Source organism: Nanorana parkeri, unplaced genomic scaffold (genome assembly GCF_000935625.1).
Source record: "Nanorana parkeri isolate BGI_ZX_2015 unplaced genomic scaffold, ASM93562v1 scaffold2062, whole genome shotgun sequence".
Taxonomy (NCBI): Eukaryota; Metazoa; Chordata; class Amphibia; order Anura; family Dicroglossidae; genus Nanorana; species Nanorana parkeri.
The window spans coordinates 180,433-201,636 of record NW_017308330.1 but is presented as its reverse complement, the minus strand read 5'-3'; the positions used below and the strand labels follow the sequence as shown (position 1 = coordinate 201,636).

Sequence of the window (21,204 nt, the reverse complement as noted above, 5' to 3'; positions counted from 1 at the left end):
GCAATTTGATTGGCTGAGAGGGTCTCGTTCTTTCTTTCCTTCCTCCCTGAGTGAGACGGTGGCAAGATGGTGAGTGTCGCCGCTGCGGGTGTAAGACAATCCGGGGAATATCGCGGCCATCCGGCTTCGGAGGGTTCTGCTTTTCTTTGTATATGTTCTCCTGGAATCTGTGGAGAGGATGGTCGCGGTATCTGAGAACGGGTTGTAGTTATTAGTAAACAAAGTGCTAAGTGGAGGCTCAGCTGCTGGCGGCCTACTACGCTACCCAGGCTTAGTGCTGCATTACCGGGAGCTGTGTTTCGTTGGGGGTCACTGCTGTCCTTTCTCCTGCCTGGGGGGGTTACTGCTGTCCTTTTCTCCTGCCTGGGGGGTTACTGCTGTCCTTTTCTCCTGCCTGTGGGGTTACTGCTGTCCTTTTCTCCTGCCTGTGGGGTCACTGCTGTCCTCTTCTATGTCCGGGGTCACTGGTGTAGTTCTGGGTATAGGAGACATCCCCTGTAAAGGATCTTCTGTACATTTAGTGCAGGGGTGCACAAATTATTATGGAATTAACGAGCCAAACTGCCCAATCCAGGAGCCAGCAGGATAATATTTAGGAGTCGGCTCCATTAACTAGAGAAGCATTGGTGACCTGACTCCTGGGGTTCGTCCAGTCTTGCCTTAGTTCTTGTCCTGCTCTCCAGCCTTGTATGAAGAGTTCAGTTCCAGAATAGTAAAATGCAGTCAGAGAGCTGTTGATCTTTATAAAAAAAGATCAGCAGGTCTGTGCTGACAACTTGAGTTTATTAAACAAGGGACAGAGGTGTCATTAGGGTTGGTGTCATAAGTAAGAAAAGGCAGAATGTCTCCCCTGTCCTCACAGCAGTGTGCACAATCTCTTGTGCAGCCTGGCTTGTGACAGCTGAGGCAGGAAGCGTTGTGAGTACAGCACTCCTGTCTCGCTGATCACACAGAACAGATCAGAGACGGACATTCTTTGGTCGGCTCCCCACCCTGAATTCACTTGCCATGCTGATAATAGTCCCGTCTTCTTGGGCTTTGGGAGCAGACCGGACCTGGTACACTGGTGTCACACGGGTGCAGTCCACACCACCCCCAATGACACAGCTGACAAGGAACATCGGAAGAAAGACCTTTGCCACAAAGTTGTTTTTTTGACAGGCCTTAATCACGGGAGGGGATGTCTTAATTTAATTTAAAGATGGTAGTATTAAAACTTGAAGCGAAAGGATATGCATGGCCAAAACCTTTTTTAGTTCTGGGTAGAGTAGGTAAGGGTTTAAACCCTGTGAGGTATCTTTTTTGGTGTTTACCATCCCTTCCTGTCCCCCCAAAGGTGCAACATGAAGAGGAAATGCCTCAAATGAAGGATTATACTCTTAGATGGTTGTCCCCATTGGAAGACTTTCCCCTCGCCTCTTGTTCTAGAGATTTTCCCTCTCTTTCTCACTGACAATGGTCATCATTAATGATGGAGGGTTGACTCTCGATGTGTACACAATACAAACTTGACAGATCTAACCCTTACCACTCTATCTAAAACTAAGAAAGAAAATAAGTGTTGTCTAGAGATACTTTAAAGCAAACCTTGCGGTAAAGTCTTCCTTAAAGGGGTTCTAAACCCTCTGTTTTTTTGCCTATATCTACTGCTAGCAAGCAGTAGATATAGGCAAGATGTTTTTAAAAAAAAAACCCGCTTTAACTAGTTTTAAACTTACCTCGTTATCGCTGCTCGCTCCCGTGCCGAGAATCAGGAAGTGATCGTACGGCTGCAAAGGATCTTGGGGCGGGCGCATGCGCAGTTCCGATTCTCGGCCGGTAGACGAGCAGAGACGCAAGGAAGGTTAAAACTAAGAAAGAAAATAAGTGTTGTCTAGAGATACTTTAAAGCAAACCTTGCGGTAAAGTCTTCCTTAAAGGGGTTCTAAACCCTCTGTTTTTTTGCCTATATCTACTGCTAGCAAGCAGTAGATATAGGCAAGATGTTTTTAAAAAAAAAACCCGCTTTAACTAGTTTTAAACTTACCTCGTTATCGCTGCTCGCTCCCGTGCCGAGAATCAGGAAGTGATCGTACGGCTGCAAAGGATCTTGGGGCGGGCGCATGCGCAGTTCCGATTCTCGGCCGGTAGACGAGCAGAGACGCAAGGAAGGACAGAGCAGTCAGCGCTGGATCAGAGAGCCGCCGCACCGCTAATGAAATCATTAGTCTGTATTGTTCTAGAAAAACTGTCACATGACAATGAACAAAAATGTATCGGTACTTGGACAAGTATCGGTACTTGAAAAAATGGTATCGGTGCATCCCGAATATTTATTTATGAAAAAAAAAATCATATATTAAAACAGAGGCACAAATCCCGGGAGCTCTGTATGCTCCTTTAAAAATGACAGCTGCCTCCTAACTTGAGTTTTTCTCTAGTCTAGTCTTGGAGCTGGAAAAGTATCTGTACATGTACTCGTACAGAGTACAGTACTTTGTATCTGAACATCCCTACCGGGATCTTTGAATGTAGAGACACCTCCCTACAAGACACCTGCCACTGCATCAGAAGTACTCGTAGATCTCAATGGAGTACAAGTGCAATGACATCACCGCACTTTGAGTTCATTAGTTACTCCCTCCAGCTTCATAACGGAAGGGCCATACTTTGGTACGCACCTGGGTCTGGGGGATAGTCTGTGAGAGTCTGAGCATTGGAGCTATGATTCAGTGATTGCATTTGCAATGCTCTGCAGGCTTCCAATGCAAACATTTAGTGCACATTTTTTATTTTATTGTAAAATGCATTTTTTTATTACGTGTTAACAAAAGGTGGACTATGCTTTTAAGTGGCTGTGAACTGGAATATATGTCTTGTGCTTGTCCAGACTTGTGTTGCTGAAAGTATATTTGGTTATTTTGTCCTAATGTGACTTGTTTTCATTAATTTCCAGAACGACAGCGTCACTATTAGAACAAGGAAGTTTATGACCAACAGACTGCTCCAGCGGAAGCAGATGGTATGTATTTGAAAACCGTGGTTGCTTCTTTTGTGGTGAACACACTGGGCTCAGTTCACAAAGCTTTAACACAAGGATAAGGACCTGTATTTTAGACATGTGACTGAAATGTTCAAATCTCATTGGACTCAACTGAAAACTGTCACTTTTTTGAAAATAAGTATTCTTATCCTGGTGTGTTAGCTTTGTGTATAAAACGTATTCTATAGTTAGAATGTTAAGTCTTTAAAGATCAGTCTTGGAATTGAGCAAAACCATTTCAGATCCAGTTATCTTGTGAAGATACCTTTATTGTGATGTTATGGGGTTACCATTGCTTTCTTCTTGGATTTTTCTAAACTTAGACCTGCATTCATAATGTTCATAATGGATAGTAACACATGTGGCTACCAACTTTTCTTTTGTTTTACAGGTCATAGATGTCCTTCATCCTGGAAAAGCCACTGTCCCCAAGACTGAAATCAGGGAGAAGCTGGCTAAAATGTACAAGACTACCCCAGATGTGATCTTTGTATTTGGCTTTAGGACTCACTTTGGAGGCGGCAAAACTACTGGCTTTGGCATGATCTACGATTCCCTAGACTATGCGAAGAAAAATGAACCCAAACACAGACTTGCCAGGGTAATTACAGTGGACAGTTCAGTATTTGACATGTAAAACCTTTGGTAGATGTGACATGTGAGGTGTGTTGTCAGAATGCTAAAGGAAGTTAGTTACAAATAATGGAGCTGTCAGAGTTCCCCCCTGGATACTCTCGAGTGTGAGACATTACTAGACCCATTAGCATAGCTTGCATCAGCTTTGTTAAAACAAACTTATCTAAAGCAATTTATTTAGAACTTGGAGGGTGGGGAGCTGGTGTTGAATTGTCATCATTTCAAGATATCTGTCCTCGTAAACGTTTTTTGTTTTTGTTATAGCATGGGTTGTATGAAAAGAAAAAGACTTCTAGAAAACAACGTAAAGAAAGAAAGAACAGAATGAAGAAAGTCAGGGGCACAGCCAAAGCAACTGTGGGTGCTGGTAAAAAGGTAAGAGTGTGCGACTACAATGGAAACGTCCTGAAAATATGTTGCAATTCTACATCAGTAATTATCATGTCTCTCTCATTCCCATTCTCACAATTTTTGGAGTTCAGAAGGTAAAAGGTTTTTCCTAGAGAAACAAATTTGTAGGTAGCTTGACAGAAATTTTCAAGCGTTTGTGAAGAGCTGCTGTTGTCAGGCTATTCGGGAAATCCATTTTTGTTGAGGAGAGGTCTAATTTCAAAGAAACCCATCTAGTGATACATATTCCTTCCCTGCTAGTTTGTAGAGTCCGAATGCTCTTGTATTGCTTTTTGCCCATGTATAGTAATGGGTATAAGTGAGCATTGCTAGAATAGCTGTGCATTTATTGTATTAGCATATTCAGTAGAATCATCGTACATTGAGACATCGTAATCATACCATACTTTCCTGAAAATTTCATGACTACTTTTCATTTTAGGCTCTTTTTAGGGAAAGGTAAGGGATTGGTGCAACTCCAGGTTCATTTTTTTGGCTGTCGGTAATCTGGCAATTCTGGTGCTTTAAAGCAGACTTATCACCTACATATCACACTGAACCATTCTGATAGATATTGCATATAGCTAAACCATGTGGCTGTGTGCTACATCTGTGTGCTTTTGCAGTCTTAGGTTAATTGTGGAGCATAAATTATCTGCATTAAACTGCAGATCTAAACATTCATGACTATGTTAGAGCAGGACCAGTCAATTTACAGGATACAGAGCATGCTCACACTGTTTACAGGTTGACCCAGTCCCAGTATGCACTGTGGGTTTGTGACTGGCTCTGGTTGCAAAATTTCGTAACTGTCTTGCTAAAACAAATTTGGGAAAGGAATATGAGTTGGTATTTCTTAAGCTGGCCATTCACTAGTAGATTTCCAAATGAACTTTTGTACTAAAGATCTTTACCTCCCGATAATGCAACTTGACAAATGTTGATGGAATTTTCGTTTGATTTTGGAATGAATGGAGGTTCCCGAATGAAAACAACATTCAAACAGATTTTTGTTTGTTCGAGAAAATTTTTTCCGTCCTGCTTCAAGTTTTTTTTTCCACCGTGGTTGAAATTGATGGTAGTTCTGACCTCATCAGCTAATACAAAGTCGAAAGAAAGACCTTTTGTGCAAAGGTTCCTTTGAAAGTATTATCTAAGCTTAATACTTTGTGACAACACTATGGTTAAGATTTTCTGAAGTGAAACTGGTGTGTTTTTCATGTTTTATGTGGTAGATCTGCTTTAAAATCCAATTATTAAATAACTGAGCCTTGGACTTATTAGAGGTAGTACATATACTGCATGTAGCGCCTACCACTTATTCATCTGTAGTAGTTGGGACTATTTTGTCTGATGTTCTCTACTTTTGTTTCACACTTTCTTGGAATCTTCCTTCAGAAATGAAGTGATCAACAGGTACAGTGATTGCATGAGTGTGCATCCAAACCTCACAAGCCACACACTCCTTACTAGATCTGCATGTCTGCTAGTTTGTAAGCTTCATTGTACTGTTAGCAATTATTTATTTTATCATGTTACTGTGTCGAGCTGAGCTGTTCAGAAGAGTTTAATGATGAAAATAGAAATGTCCACTTGTACCCACTTGCGGAGTTTATTCTTGTAGGTTACAGCATTGTCTATATAAGCAAAAAAGGAAATACGTGATTGTAAGTCATGTGTTTTCTGGACTTGTTCACATTATTCCACAGTACAAACAAAATGCAGGATAATGCAGAGTCCAGCACTTTGAGATGCATGTCCTATATGCACTGTGTTGGCTTGCTGTGAGAACGAACATCCTGATGTGCTGCATGTTTTGATGTATTGCCCTGCAGTTCCCGTTCAATGCAGCACTTTGGAGAACACATGGAACCATGCTTTGCTGTATGCAGTATAGTGTGAACAAATTCTCACTGCTTTAGTCAGGTCATTGTGTGTGTGTTTTATTAATGGAACAAAGTTTAAACTGCTAATTTTGACTAGTGGGTACTAAAACATGCTCCAAGCAACATTGGTCCCTGAGTTTTGCTGGTTTGTATGCCAAATTCAGATATAACAAGAGAAAGATTGCAGCAGTTCCTTTATTATACTTTCTGTTCTTTGTCAAAGCATATATTAATGCACCCAAAAGCAGAATGATCTTTTGCTCCTGGCATCTTATGAAACTGATAAGGCGTAAATGTCTTAATTTCAAATGCTGAATGTTCGGGGAACGGACCCGGGGGCATGGGGGCGCTCCTCTCTACGTTTACCCCTGCCTGCAGCAGGGTTAAATGTAGAAAAAACACCTGCCTGGTGCCCGGAACGGGATGTCCCGGGTGTCCGGTGATGGGAATCCCGCACCCCTGCTCAATAAAAAATTTGTAATCATTGATGGAGGAATTTATAATATTTTCTTTGTTCAGCAAGCAGGTTATGAAGGACATATTAAAATGTCCAGCTCTAGTTAAAACTACACATGGTGTGTTGGGAAGATCAGTTGCCCGGCTGCACGCAGTGCAGATACAGGTGTCTGCTCCCCAGTACAGGAATTATGGGGGGGGGGGTTCTGTGCTCCCTTTAAGGATAAATCAAGAATGCTGCTAAAATATGTAATGCAAGAGCATAAGATACAAGAAGATACCTACATGCCTTTTTAATAAGTTTTCACCTGGAGTATGGCTTTACCTGGAGTACGTCTGGTACATGGGTGCAGTATAAGTGCATAAACCTTCTCACTTGACATGTTCTTGGACTTTTACCTTTTGAGGTTTTGTTGATTTAAATCAATCCATGGATTTCGGTATGCTAGCTTGTCTGTTTTTATTTGGAGCACCACTACCACAAAGAAAAAATCCATGCATCTGCAGTACACCAGGCATTAGCTTACCGGCAGAACCCCGTGGGCTGCTTCTAGGGAAGGAGGTAGTCATATGGTCCTAGAAGCAGGTTGACTCAAATGTTTAAAAGGTGTTTGTTTTTTGTTTTGCTTTCTTATGCTGCATATTTAAATACCGGTCCTCCTTGTTTGAATTGGCCCTTAAAGCTCAACTCCAGCCAAAACTTTTCTGCGGTGCGAGGGTTAAAACCTCAGACTGTTCCCCCACCCAACTGTTGTTTTCTCTTTCCTGAATGGGATTAAACAAGGTCTGACACTTTTTTTCCAAAACAAAATAATTTTTGGGCTGGACTTGAAATTAATTTATTTCAAATATCTGCATTACTTTTTCTTTTAGTAATTTTGACCATTTGGTGTACTGTATTGCCATGGTTTTCATTGTTTATATAATCTTGAATACCTTGTTTTAGTTTTAGGAAATGTACAGTGAACTACCTTTTTGTAGGTCTGCTACAGTACTTTTCATTGCAGTTCAGGATAGCTCATCTAACTTGGCAAACATTTTTGCTTCTGTTTTGTTATTTATATAAAGAGTTTTTTTTTTTTTAAATTTCTAACTTTACTTCTCTTGTCTTTTCTTGCCACCTCATCAGTGAGTTTGGGTCTAATTTTCACAGGTATATAATGGTTTGTAATAAGCATGACTGCATGGAAATGTTGTGTGGTTAACTCTGGAGGGCTGGATTGCCCTGCAGCCTACCTAATATTGTTGGCGAGCAATAGAAGCATTGCTGCATGATTTTGTTACAATGCTTGTTGTGGTTCAAGTTAAATATGAAAATAGTTGCTTCTCACAACTGCTATATCATTTTTATTGCTCGTGTGCAGAAAACCCATTTTACAATATGTAACCATTATAATTTTGTTCTTTTTACAGCAGGCCTAAAGGATCCCATCTTTTGTTTGATGCATGTTTTGAGATAGGTTCGGCTCTCCAATGCTGTGACGTATATGTTGACTTCCTTTGCGGAGTGTTCGGACAAATTATTTGGACATATTCTGCATATGAGCCTTTACATGTGACTTTTTTCTTAATAGAAGTACCCTTAATTAAAAATTGCGTGTCAAAACTATCAGCAGAGCCTTAGATGCATATGCAATCTTGAACGTATAAAAGTTGAACTTGGCCCTGCTCCATTTGCTTTTGTAGTCTTTTGATTAGTGAGGCATTCTATCTTGCTAAAGTAATTTTAAAAAACCCCTTTTAAAAAACAAACAAACTTGTAAGGACCGAAAAAAAGCTGTTGTGCAAGGCAGTCAGGAGAATCTCGTAAAATAAAAAGAGAAGCTCTTGTACGTCCAAGAAGAGTTCCCCTTTAACATCAAGAAAGAATCTTTGCAAGCCTTACTTAAAGAGCCATTCAGATCCACCTTCTGTTGCACTGAACTAGACTATGCTAGAACTTACTAAACCCAGGATTTGTTAAGTTCTCTTTATTTTACTGTTATCTGTCTCTTTAACATCATCTTTTGTATATTTTTCCTGCACCATCTTTTTTATTAAAAAATAATCTTTAAAATCATTAAGCTTAGTTAAGTATCGTTGTCTTAGTGAAGAGTGCTACTGTATAGTGAAATCTTTCATATTCCTGTTTGAAGAGACAGTGGTATCAGGCATTTAAGTTTTTGAATTGTTACAGCATTTGCTGAGAACAGTGCATCTTTCTAATAAAACGCGTGGTGGCGGCTACTGTTATGTGTGTAAAAGGTTAACTGTGGAGTTAACCAACCCTAGTGACGATCGTCCTCGGTCTGCTGGCCTGAGATTGTTGTCCCCTGACAAATCTAAGCAGGATGGGACTAAGAGTGGTATCGGCACGTACTTGTGACAGCTCTGTAGGTTCGGAGCTGCTGCGTATAGTGGGTTCGGATCAGCCGCATCTTTTATAGAACTCTATTTTATTTTTTATTTTTTTTTGGGTCTGTATTCGGCACTGAGTGTTTGTTTTACCAGAGTGATGGCAGAGGCTCTGGCACCGCTCCACCTGCAAGAGGTGTCTGTATTCCCCTATCTTGATGACCTCCTTATTTTTTGCCCTTTCATGGTATTGGGTAAACACAGATCTGAGACTGGATTCTGGAGACTCTGGGATGGATCATAAACTTGCAGAAATCAAATCTGGCTCCATCTCAAGAGCTGCCTTTTTTGTTTATCTTACTGATTCAGTCCACCAGAAGATCTTTCTCCACCAGGAAAGGATGGAAAAGCTGTAGTTGGCTATATCACGTTTTCAGCCCAACCAGGGTCTGTCTCTAAGGTCAGCGATGTTGGCTCTTGGCCTTTTATCCTCCTCGATCCCAGCAGTGCAAAATTTAATTTCCAGCCCCTGCAGCAGTATGTTCTACTGGGATAAATCCAGTCTTTAGACTTCAACACAAGGCTTCCCATCAGAGTATAAGATCCTCTGGTGGTCAAGAAAAGCACAAATCTATCAAAAGGGTTGTTGTGGACTTTTCCAGTGGGGATCCGGTAGATGACAGTTCTTGGGACTAGGGAACGCATCTAGCAAAAAGACGGCACTGGGAACATGGTCCATGAGATTGGCAGCAAGGTTGTCCAACTGGAGGAAGTTGAAGGCCATTGATCTGGTCCTGTTTCAGCAGGAGCTTCAGGGTCGGCACGTCTAAGTTTTTTTCAGACAATGCCGCAGCAGTGGCCCATATACCCAAACGGAGAGGCACCTGGAGCAAAGTCCTCAAACTAGCAGGGGAGATCCTTGACTGGCACAGGTAAACTTGGCATCCTTAACGGCGGTTAACCTGAAAGGAAGGGTGAACATGGTAGTGGATTCCCTAAGCAGACACAAGGTGCCCATACACCTCACAATTATCTGGAGACTTTTGTCTCCCATTGCGCTTTCGTCTGAACACCTGCCAGTTAATGGGGAGTGTACAACCTCAATTACTGTACAACCTGGCAGATTTTTGACTTTTAAGCAGGCTAGAAAACTTTTGTCTGGTTGGATGAAAATTGACAGGTTAGTGGTGGTGTTGCACAACAAAAATCTCAAGATGCAAACTGCACATACTCAAATGAAAATCTGTCCTTTTGATCAATGAAAATTGGCCAGGTGGTGGTGCTGATGAGCGTTAACTGCGAACTACATTGGTCTGTGCATGATGGGCTAGTTGTAAGAAAATTGAAAAAGATGCACACAAAAAGCTGTACAATGGTTGCAAGGTGTATGGCCACCTTTTAGAATCTGAATGGGTGTGAAATTGGAATGTTTTTCAGATCATCAAGAGTAAATGGGGTATGCCCCGGGTGGACATGTTTGGAAATCAAGAGAATGCAAGGGTTCCTGTGTTTTTTTTTTTTCGTTTTCTTTATTGGGAAAAGGCAGTAGGGTTGAAAGCACTGACCCAGCTGTTAGGCTTCTCTCTTAACCCCCACTGCCAAACTTCCCTCTGATTCCACAGGTTCTAAGGAAGCTTCAGGAAAAAATAAATCCCTCCATCTTGCCCCCTTTTGGTACAAACTTTGACCTTCTCTGTTTCAACTTTCAGCAAAACCACACCGAATTCTTCCGCTCAGAGAATACTTGATTTTGCCTATTTTATCATCAGAGCAACAGTCTTTTGGAGGTGGGCACGGGTCAGAATGGGCACCCTGACTGGGTTGCAGCCATGCAGCCCCATACACAACCAACTGCCATGCACTGTATGTTCAGACACCTTTCTATCAGAACCAGCATGAACGTTTTTTAGCAACTTCACTCCCCGCATGCATCAGCAAGCCCTGGCCGCCCATGACCCTGTCACCAGTTCACCGATTTTTCCTTTCTTGGACCACTTTTGGTAGGTCCTGATGCAAACTGGGAATATCTTACAAGAGCTGCAATTTTGGAGTATCCCTGACCCAGTTGTCTAGCCATCACAATTTGGCCTATGTCAAAGTCACTCAAAACCTTATGCTTACCTGTTTTCTTTTTTTTCTGCTTCCAGCACATCAACATAAGGGACAAAATGGTCACTTGCTGTCTAATATATCCCACCCACTTCCAGGTGCCATTGTAACAAGATAATCCTTGTTATTCACTTAATCTGTCAGTGGTCATAATGTAATGGCTTATCCCTGTATTGTATAGGAGAACTATGAGGTGAGTGATTTCCACTCATCCTCATAGTTAGAGCAAACCTGTGACAGAAGCTGTCACAGGTCGGCTATATTGATCGGGAAGTGAGCAGAAACATGCAGCCAATCCGCTCACTTCCCGATCGTCTCCCTGCAGTGAGCGGTGACTGTTAGTTACCCTGCAAGGATTCCCCCCTCCTCTCTCTGATTCTCCAGCGCTGAGTGGAATAGCCTACTATTTTTTACTGAGCTATGGGTCACGGGAGGAGGTTAGTATATGTCCTCCCGTGACCCTAAAGAAAACTATGGGGAAAAACACCCCATAGTTATCTTTTTAATTGAGATGTAGATATTTTGCTAATCTCCATCAGTCTTGGGTACAAAACTTTTTAATTTCTCTTTTTTTTATATAGGAATGTATTTGTTCTGTAGTTTAGATTAAGGATAGTGTTGTGTTATATTTCACATCTACTGCTCAAATCCTACCCAAGTCTTTTTTTTTTCCTTTCTGTGTACTTCTTTTCCAGTTGTCTTTTATGAGACCTCTGTCACTGTGGCATTAGAAGACAAGGTGCCATAGAGGACCTATAGAACATTAGAAAAACTATTGCTGTAGTCTGCATGCATGTAGAGTCAACAGAATTGGATCTCATTTTGAACAAAGACAGACACTGTAGGGAGCAGTCTGGATGTGCTGCATAAATATAACTCATACAAATGAAATAAAGTGAATACTGCAGTATATTTTCAGCAAGTTCTCATTTGAGAATATGGTAACGTTTACTTGAAGATCATTTTTTAAAATAGCTGCCATGTTATTGCTTGCTGCTCTTTATTTTGTATTGTAAGTCATGGACAGGTTTGTAAATGCTATCCTGTTTAAACTTCACATATCACACAGGGGCTTTCGTTATTGGCCATTTTCTGAAGATGCTAATTAAGTACTTCTGGGGCGCTTACCCAAAACAAGCATGCGGCAAATTAATATCAGACAAAAGTTATAAATCTGTATATCTGTACTTATTCCAGGTCAGTCACGTAAAGTATTCAAATTTACAGCATTATTGAGAGCCAGAGATTACTGCATTTGTTGAGTGTAAATCTTTTAACCAATGAGTTATGTAACTACCTCCAGGTAATCAGACACTGGTAAATGAATCAAAGCTGTAGGCACAGCCTTGCATAACCCTTCACATTCCTAGCCTTAAGTTTTTAGCTAGTGTCTTTAGGTGATGGACGCCTTCTTTCAGCTCTGAATACACCCATTACACAATTTTTTTTTTTGTTTTTTTCTCCCTAAGCTGCTTCATGACACTGCGGTGCCTAATAGCATCTATCTGGATCGGTTATTGCTTTGGCCGACCATGACTGAACTCCACCAAATAAAGATGCAGGGCCAGTCTAATGTGCTCAGTCACTGGACCCTGCATACGTTCACTCCCTGCACTGTCAGGTTAGCCGCATGGTGCTTCTACAGGTCCGAGGCCATGTTCCATCTGGAGCGCTAACCCTGAAGACCCCAAAGTTGTGGAATATCTTTGCAACCTCTGCCATGCCATGGCGAGTGGGCTCTAGTACACTTTAAACCCTTGAGTACTTTGTTGTGTCACTTTTTTCATTTTCTTTCTCTTGGTAAGGGAATCCACATTGCACCGGTACAGCTTTCATTGTGCTACCTGTATTAACAAGCATTTGCTGCACCTTTTAGTCTCTGAGCATATGCTCAGCTAAGCTATACATTTCCTCCTGCGATCTGCAGATATCCATCCTGTGAGCTCTGCTCCAGTATACTACACCGCTGCACAGACCTTTTCCAGGCTACTGAAGCAAGCAAGCCTCCTCCCTCCTGACCCTTAATCTGCCTGGAGAGGAGGAGGTTAAATACCTAAGCATCCAAAAACCTCAATTCACTTTCTTACAGCCTGTTATACAGTGACTGGGCTCACCCCAAGGAACTGTTAACCCCCCAAGCAGTTTGCTCATCAATATTCTGTAGAGGATGATTTTCTATTTCCTGTTAAAACAAGACATTTACTATCCCTGTTTAAGGACCCTACAGACAGGCGGTTGAAAGCCCCCTTTTAAGGCACCATTGGCCTCTGCAGGCCTTGCTATGCAGTTTGCTATTGCAACCATGTTGATTTGTCAAACCTTGTTGGTATTGTTTAGAGCTATGGCTGGGAATTCTGGTCCCATCTTAACGGATCCTGAAGTTCTTCACCAGTTAGAACTCTCATGTCCTAAAAGATGCAGCCTAAACCTCCCATTGCTACAGTTTTTTGTTTTTTTTAGTTCTTTAAGAAAATCTCCTTCGTCTCTCCTTGGCTTTGGACCAGCAGGGCTTTCAATTCAGGCACAACTCTTGGTCCTCCAAGTCAGACAACAAGCAACCTTTGCAATAAAGGGGGTCGCCACTTGGGGATATGTCAGCCTTCCCACCTCATTGGGCCCAGGACCAGATGCCTGGGTTTAAAGCATGGTGTCTAGGGACTACAACCTGGAGTTGTTTCCTGCCTCCTCATTTTCTGTTTTTCTCTCTGCCCAGGTCTCCCCAGATATGTGCAGATCGCTTTGCTGCCTTCAATCTCAGGAAGTCATAGTCCCTGTGCTAGAGATTGAAAAGTTTTCAGAGGTTCTATTTGAACCTGTTCACTTTTTACAGTGCCAAGGGAAGGGTATGTCTTTATTCTGGATCTAACTATGTGTACCCCAGCTCTTCGTTTGTAGCATTTCTCTTCGGTCTGTCCACTGTACCCAGGGTATTCACCAGAGTTCGGGTCTCTGCCCTGTCTCTGCTCTAGTCCCACGGGATTCCCATAGCGGGGTATTTGGATGGCCTACTTGGGAAACTGCACAAGCTCTATCTTCATGTATTCAGTAGATTATATGCAATAGTCAACTCTGGAATTCTCTTACTGCCTGGAGTACCAATGAATTAGACATGTGCACCTGCAAAAAATTAGTTTCGTTTCGGATTTTGCTTTATTTTGTTTTTCGGAATTCGGGTCCGAGTCGAATTCATTTCAGAATTCGGACCAAATTCGTTAGCGGTAATTCGTACGAAATTTCGTTTCGTTAGTTTGATGCAGCAAAGTGGCATTTAGGAGGAAAAGTTTTTATTGTTCTCAAATGTCACTTTGCTGCAACAAAATTTCGTCCAAAAAACGAATCGGAAATTCGGATTCGTTTGCATTCGTTATATCTGTAATTCGAATACATACGAATTTCAGAAATTTAGTCCGGATTTCAATTCGGAACGAAACGATCGCACATGTATACTGGGAATGGTCTTGGATACGCCCATGGCAAAGCTGTTCCTGCCCCAGGAGAAACTTCTGTTTCTTCATTAATTTAACGCATAGAAATTGAATTGAACCATTAGGGATAGGCACCACACCCCACTCCTAAATCCTGTAATAATTGTATGATCCACTGTGGGCCCAATCTCCGACGCGTTTCGCAACTGTATGTGCTTCCTCAGGGAGGTTGGAGGTATTCTAAGACATTGCATCAAAAAATAAGTTTGATTTATAATGATCAATGATCAATGACAAATACAGGATTTAGGACTTGCAAGGAGTCTATGATATATAAATATATGTACACATGTATGGGCACCAAAAAAGGAGGTAGCTTGATTTTAATGTAATATTGTATCATGTCAAGGACATTTTAAATGTAACCAAGTCTTCTAATTTTATCTTTATGTAATAAAATATATTTTTATACAAAACCATGTATGTTTGATGGACATGTCGTATGGTCTGGACACTTTCAAAGCCCCGCTTTTCTTTATCTTTCTTGTATACATTTCTGTTTCTTCATGCTTGCACTCATACCCTAAGGTGCAGGAGCAGGCCAACTATCTGTTATTGCATGAAGGTTCTGTGCTTGATGGTAACTTCCTGAGAGACAGTGCCTTATGCCCAGTTTCACTCCAGGTCGTTGGGCTCGTTACTGTTCTTGGGCCTGTTAGCTGAGTTTTGCTGTGTTGCCTATCTTATGATTCGACTCTGTACTGCTTGCTACAAAAGTAAGGTAGGCTGGCAGTGGGAGGGGTTTTGCAGGGCTGTTTCTGCAACTTTGATTGATTTTGCCAGTGTCAAATCACCTACAGGTAGCTGCTTAACCCACTGGTCATATAATTAACTCCGTGTCTTGTGATGTACTCCAAGGAATGGATTTTTCAGGTAAGACAAAAATCCTGTTTATCATGTCAAGTTCCCTTTTGATAAGCCAAGTTAGTCTTAGAGTTCTGTTTTTAATCATGTGAGATCCTTAAATCAAATATTTGCACTGAGAGGCACAGTAAAGTACAGTAATTGTGCAGCAATAATAAGCAGGAAGCAGAGCCTGCTTATATAATTAGCAAACGTGTGTGTGTGTGTGTGTGTGTGTACACTATATTGCCAAAAGTATTGGGACTCCCTCCAAATCATTGGATTCAGGTGTTCCAATCACCTCCATGGCCACAGGTGAATAAAATCAAGCACCTAGGCATGCAGACGATTCTACAAACATTTGTGAAAGAACGGAGCTCAGTGAATTCAAGCGTGGTACCATGATAGGGTGCATCTGTGAAATTTCCTTGCTACTAAATATTCCACGTTCAACTGTTAGTGGTGGTATAACAAAGTGGAAGCAACTGGGAACAAAAGCAACTCAGCCACGAAGTGGTAGGCCATGTAAAATGAAAGAGCGGGGTCAGCGCATGCTGAAGTGTGCAGAAATCGCCATCTGTCTGCAGATTCAATAGCTACCGACCTCCAAACTTCATGTGGCCTTCAGATTGGCACAACAACTGTGTGTAGAGAGCTTCATGGAATGGGTTTCCATAGTCGAGCAGCTGCATCCAAGCCTTACATCACCACGTGCAAAGCGTTGGATGCAGTGGTGTAAAGCACCCCGCCACTGGACTCTAGAGAAGTGGAGACGTGTTCTCTGGAGTGACGAATCACGCTTCTCTGTCTGGCAATCCGATGGATGTGTCTGGGTTTGGCGGTTGCCAGCAGAACAATACTTGCCTGACTGCGTTGTGCCAAATGTAAAGTTGGGTGGAGGGGGGGATTATGATGTGGGGTTGTTTTTCAGGGGTTGGGCTTGGCCCCTTAGTTTCAGTGAAGGGAATTCTTAAGGCCTCCAGCATACCAAGACATTTTGAACAATTTCATGCTCCCAACATGTGGGAACAGTTTGGGGATGGCCCCTTCCTGTTCCAACATGACTGCACACTGGTGCACAAAGCAAGGTCCTTCCTTTCTTCGAAGAGGTTTTCCTTCGCTTCTTGTCTTAGGCTGGATACCTAGGCGACAGTATTTTTGCTAGTCTCTACGTGCGTTTTTGCACATTAATCAAGTCACACATTTTTACATGCTGATTGTGACACACCGTTGTAAGTGGGCAAACGCGCGTAAACCACGCAAAAATGCAGTAAAAGTGTCTGATCGTTTCTATTGTAGTCCATGGGGCCAAGAAGCGCTTAATCTGCCAAAAAAGAAGCTTGTGTACTTTTTCCAGTGACGGGTGTTTTGTTACAAGCGACAAAACTCTCAGATGTAAACATGGCCATAGAAATTGGATTTTGTTTTGGGTGGGTTTTTTTTTTTTTTTTTTTTAGGGCAGAAAAAGCAATACAAAGATGCTAGATGTGAATGAAGCTTTAAGCTGGCCATACAACTTTAGATTTTCTGCAGATTTTCTATGGTTAGATGGAAAAAGTGCAACAGATTCCTCCAGCTCTGCTAAACTGTGTGGATGGAGGAATCCCCCACTGGAACAAGCTTCAGTATCTTAATTTTATTTAAAATATTTTTATTTTTATATATCTCGAAAGGGGGATTACATTTCACTTAGTATAGCGCTGCACATTCACTTTTTTCTCAGTATCTTACTAGTTGGCCCCACTGGCTCTCAAAATACCTGAACAATGCCTGCATCCAATCTGACCATAGAAAATCTATAGGTGTATGGCCAGCTTTAGTGTTACAGCAAGAAGTCCTGGTGACAATGGTCATTAGGACAGAGTGTGTGAATCTTCTTTGTGGGGACATAGCAATAAAAACCTGACACAGGCTCACCCTCGCCACTCTATCCAAAAAATCCCAAAAACCTTGAGATATACTTTAAGCATTTAATTAAATTTAAATGTAAAGAGTCGATCAGCATTTTTATACCCTTTAAATCTAAATTTCAACTGAAACAACTAATACTGCTTTTGATGCTGTCTGTGTCTCTACTGGAAAGATTTTCCATAGCTTCCTGTCCATGTGAGGCCCGCCACCAAATTAAAGCGAACCTACTACTTCACTCAACTCTTCAAAAAAACACAATTTTGGCAGGAGTTGGCCTATAAAGAACCCTTCTGCTAAAATCTGAAAATGCTAAATTCATATCTTAATGGGAGGGTTGGCAGGTTTTGCTGCACTCACTGACACCAATACTGGGGATTTTTGGCTGTGGCCACTCAGCAATTCTGGGGTTTATTGCTGCACACGTTGACATGAATACTGGGGATATATTGCTGCACCTACTGACACCATCGCTGAGGTTTTTTCTATTTACAGTAATTGACACCAATTCTGGGGGTACAATGCTGCACCCACTGACACCAGTGCTGGGGGTTTTACTGCTGCACCCACTGACACTAATGCTTAGGGGTTTATAACTGTACCCACTGACACAAGTCCTTGGGTTTATTGCTGTACCCACTGACAATAGAGCTGATTTTGCACTTACCAGCAGTGTACATACATGTTATCGCTCTGTTCTGTATGCTACATGGTATTTTACCAAAGTGTCTCAACAGTTGCTGGTGAAGTGTTACCCAACTGTATTAAAGTTCTCCCATGATGGACTACAATATCATGTTTATTCCACTAATTTGTATTACGATTGTAGTCCATCACAAGAGTGAGCTTGGTGTGGTGGCTTCTTTACAACACACACAGGGACCATGGGGAACAAAAGTAGCCACCCTCCAGAAGGAAGGACAGTGTCAGCACCAATTCAGAGATAATGATCTACAGCTAAGTGATTCACTTGAAAAATTAAAGCACCCACTAGCACACATGACTTTCTGTAACTTTGCCTGAGCCTACCTTTAAAGAGAGATAAATCTTAAAAATGCATTCAAGTACCTTAACTATTAACAACAAAAAAACAGAAGGAGAGCGGAGCAAGTCTGGGCGCGCATGCTGAGTGATAGAGTCCTAGCTAGTGTTATTACACATGATTTTTGACACCTACAAGGCCTTCAGACCAGGGATGCCCTGATACCAGTATTGGTGAGAGTGCCCTGACAACTAAAAACCGATACCGGTGCTTTAATTTTTCAAATTGATTCAGCTGTGTTAGGTCCTACGTAGCAGCCTTCTGGGTAACCAAATGGTGCCTGCTTACAGCTCTTCCCTTGCCTGCACATCTCCCTCTACTGAGACCCTTTCCCAACCCTTCTGAGACCCTCCACACCCCTCCTGAAACCCTCCGACCAAGACATCAAGCTGACACCCCGGAGCAGAGCAGCAGCAAAGAGTATGTAGCAAATTAATATACTATTATTCTGCATTGCTGTGTATTGCTGGGATTTTTAGTCCTCTATGAAGAAAGGGGGCATGAAAACAGCTGATTCGAATGACACGGCCCCACCGTAAGTGACGCGGTCGAGAAAATGTATGGGGTCGAAAAATTATAGAACACTGACTTTAACATGGTCTGTCTCCTCCCACTATCCTCCCAACAGCTCACAGCCTAGAAGTCCAGTGGCCCACAGTGGGTGAGAGTGCCTAAGTAGCGGACATGAAGCGGAGTTAGGCCAGAACCATTTAGGGAGCCCAGCCAGTCACCCCTTTTCCTGGACTTCCTACTGAATCCTCACATCACCCGACCATTCACACTACTGTTACATGGATGGCAAAAGTGGCAAGTGGGGGCGGGGGAAGTGGGCCAAGTCGCTGCACCATGGGCCTCTTTGTTGTACTTGCCCCCCCCGGCTAAAAGTTGCTAGTCAGCCCCTGCTCCTGAGTTTAGTGTCACTGTAATGAAAAAAAACAGCTGGTTATTTCTTGTAACTGCATTCCCTCAGCATGTACTGTATATACAGTAACAAACCTAACAAAAGTCCAGCACTCATTGTGGCATTCACTTGTACTTCTTTATTGCAACAATGGTTCCAAATGGTAATATTTCTTTATTGGAACAGCCATGTTTAGGCCACACCTATCTTTAATTATAGCAATGATTAAGGCTAGGTGTGGATGAAACGCATTAGAATGGTTGATTTGTTTATATCCTGCTAGTTGTTCCAATAAAGGGGAATTCCCAGTGAGCACTACATTGAGCGGGGGACTTTTGGTATTTTGTATTTGCACTGAAGAGGAGGGCTGCCATGCACCCCTGTTCCCAGTGACTCTAGAATAGACAGTGTTACTGGAACGCAGTAAAGGAAACAATTAGGTTCCAGGATAGACTTTCTGTTTGTGGATCCAGTGAGTTGTTTAAAGGCTGAATAGCTCATGTATAGCAGTGGTTTCTGTAAACATTGACAAAGAAATAAGGTTGCTTTTAAAGGGAATTTGACACAAAACATAATATACTGTACATGGTCAGAAATCTCTGATTGTAGTAACCATACCTTGAATTAGTTGCATTTTTTAAAAGTGCCATTTAAGAATGACCTACAGTATGTAACAAGTAAGCAGTTTGCCTTTCAGAGTGAAATGTGTAATGAGACCTGTAGGTGTCACTGTAGGAACAGGATTGCACTACTGGCTGGTGCTCTATCTTTTTCAAGCTTTGTGTGGATGTTATAAGCATCTCCAGCAGTAGGTGACATCTGGTAATTAATGGTCTCAGATGTGAATCCTTTCCTCTCCAGGCAGCAGCTGCTTTACTGGGTGTCTGCAGCACAGGAGACCTGAGACCTCCGCACTGCGAAGATTTTCCATTTATTTGTTGTGTTTGGTTATCATTATCTCTCTGCAAGTGGGAGAAATTATTATTCAGATTCATTACCTAACATGCATTTATTACACAATGCTCCATTTTAATTGTCATGAATTAATAAAAGCATCGTTATGTTCACAATATCACAAAACAGAGAAGAGGGACGAACAATTTAATGTCGACTTTTTTAACCCTTTAACTGGCAGCCGCGATACAGCGCTTTTTATGCCCTTTGGGCTTGTAAGATTTAAAGGATGTGATCATCTATTTGTAAAGCAAAACAGAGCTGTCCCATCTGCCACAAAAGTGAATTTCATTAATCTTGGACAAGCAGCAATATTGTGCCCTGGCATTGTGGTGACTGAAGTGTTAGGAAATCACAGCTGTGCTCAAATCCAGAGCACAATCTCCTTAAACGTGAGTTCAACTCCAGGATCATCCACATACTCTCACTTGATCATGGGATAATCTTTTAATCACCTGGTGTCCCAGCCTGTCCACCTGTATGTGTGCATGGTAATGTTACCATCTTTTTCCATAGTGACTCTTCCATGTATTATACTGGCTGGAGCTTGTATTGCATTAGAAAGCAATATCATTAAAACAATCATATTGTTATTGATAGATATAGCAGTCTGCATTTTATTCCACTATGCAATATGGGAATGTTTGAAATATAGAATGTTCACCAATAATTATAATTCTAAACAGTAAGATTTTAATAGCATAAGCACACAAAGGAAGCTTTATAGCTTAATAATTAGCCCAAGGTCTTGCAGTATACAAAAGTACTAAGGTTAACTTTTCATTAGAGAACTGCATGGAGTTTGCATATCCTCCCAGTGTTTGTTTTAGCTTTCATACTGAAGCTTTCTATATGCCTGTGAAAATTGTCAAATGCTTGTTGAAAGCTACAGGCAGCACTCCCGTTCACTTAAAGGAGAACTATGGGGTGAGTGCTTTTCACTCACCTCATAGTTCTAGCCGACCTGTGACAATGAGGCTGTCACAGGTCGGCTTAGTAGATCAGGAGGTGAGTGAACACATACCGGCGTTCGCTCACCTCTCAAACCTGTCACGCCTCTCTGCCGTGACAGGGGAGGGGCTGGATTCCCCTCTCCCCGCTCCGATCCGCCAGCACTGACTGGCGGAACGGACAGGGAGGGGGTGGGTACAGCTGGCTCTGCCTTTAGATAGGCAGAGCCAGCTGTCAGTCACGCAGCTGGGCGGATCCAGACATAATTGTCGGGATCCGCTTCAGCT

At 42.0% G+C, this 21,204-nt stretch overlaps 1 protein-coding gene across 3 annotated transcripts; it reads left to right on the top strand.

Moving 5' to 3' along the window:
- The first annotated feature begins 14 nt into the window (after positions 1-14).
- RPS24 (ribosomal protein S24) lies at positions 15-7,648 on the top strand. Of its 3 annotated transcripts, none has more exons than XM_018572532.1 (6): positions 15-69; positions 2,936-3,001; positions 3,414-3,623; positions 3,923-4,033; positions 5,447-5,452; positions 7,513-7,648. In XM_018572532.1, exons 1-5 carry the CDS (start codon positions 67-69, stop codon positions 5,450-5,452), a joined length of 396 nt encoding a protein of 131 aa, XP_018428034.1. In that variant the 5' UTR covers positions 15-66; the 3' UTR covers positions 7,513-7,648. The 3 variants fall into 3 exon arrangements, with proteins under 3 accessions (XP_018428034.1, XP_018428033.1, XP_018428035.1); XM_018572531.1 differs by having other exon boundaries at positions 5,447-5,464; positions 7,520-7,533; XM_018572533.1 differs by lacking the exon at positions 5,447-5,452 and having other exon boundaries at positions 7,520-7,648.
- The last annotated feature ends 13,556 nt before the right edge of the window (positions 7,649-21,204 follow it).

Excerpts from the sequence above, each read along its gene's own strand:
- RPS24 (XM_018572532.1), top strand. Across the intron at positions 3,002-3,413 it reads TGCTCCAGCGGAAGCAGATG|GTCATAGATGTCCTTCATCC; the intron begins GTATGTATTTGA and ends TTTGTTTTACAG. Across the intron at positions 3,624-3,922 it reads CCAAACACAGACTTGCCAGG|CATGGGTTGTATGAAAAGAA; the intron begins GTAATTACAGTG and ends TTTTTGTTATAG.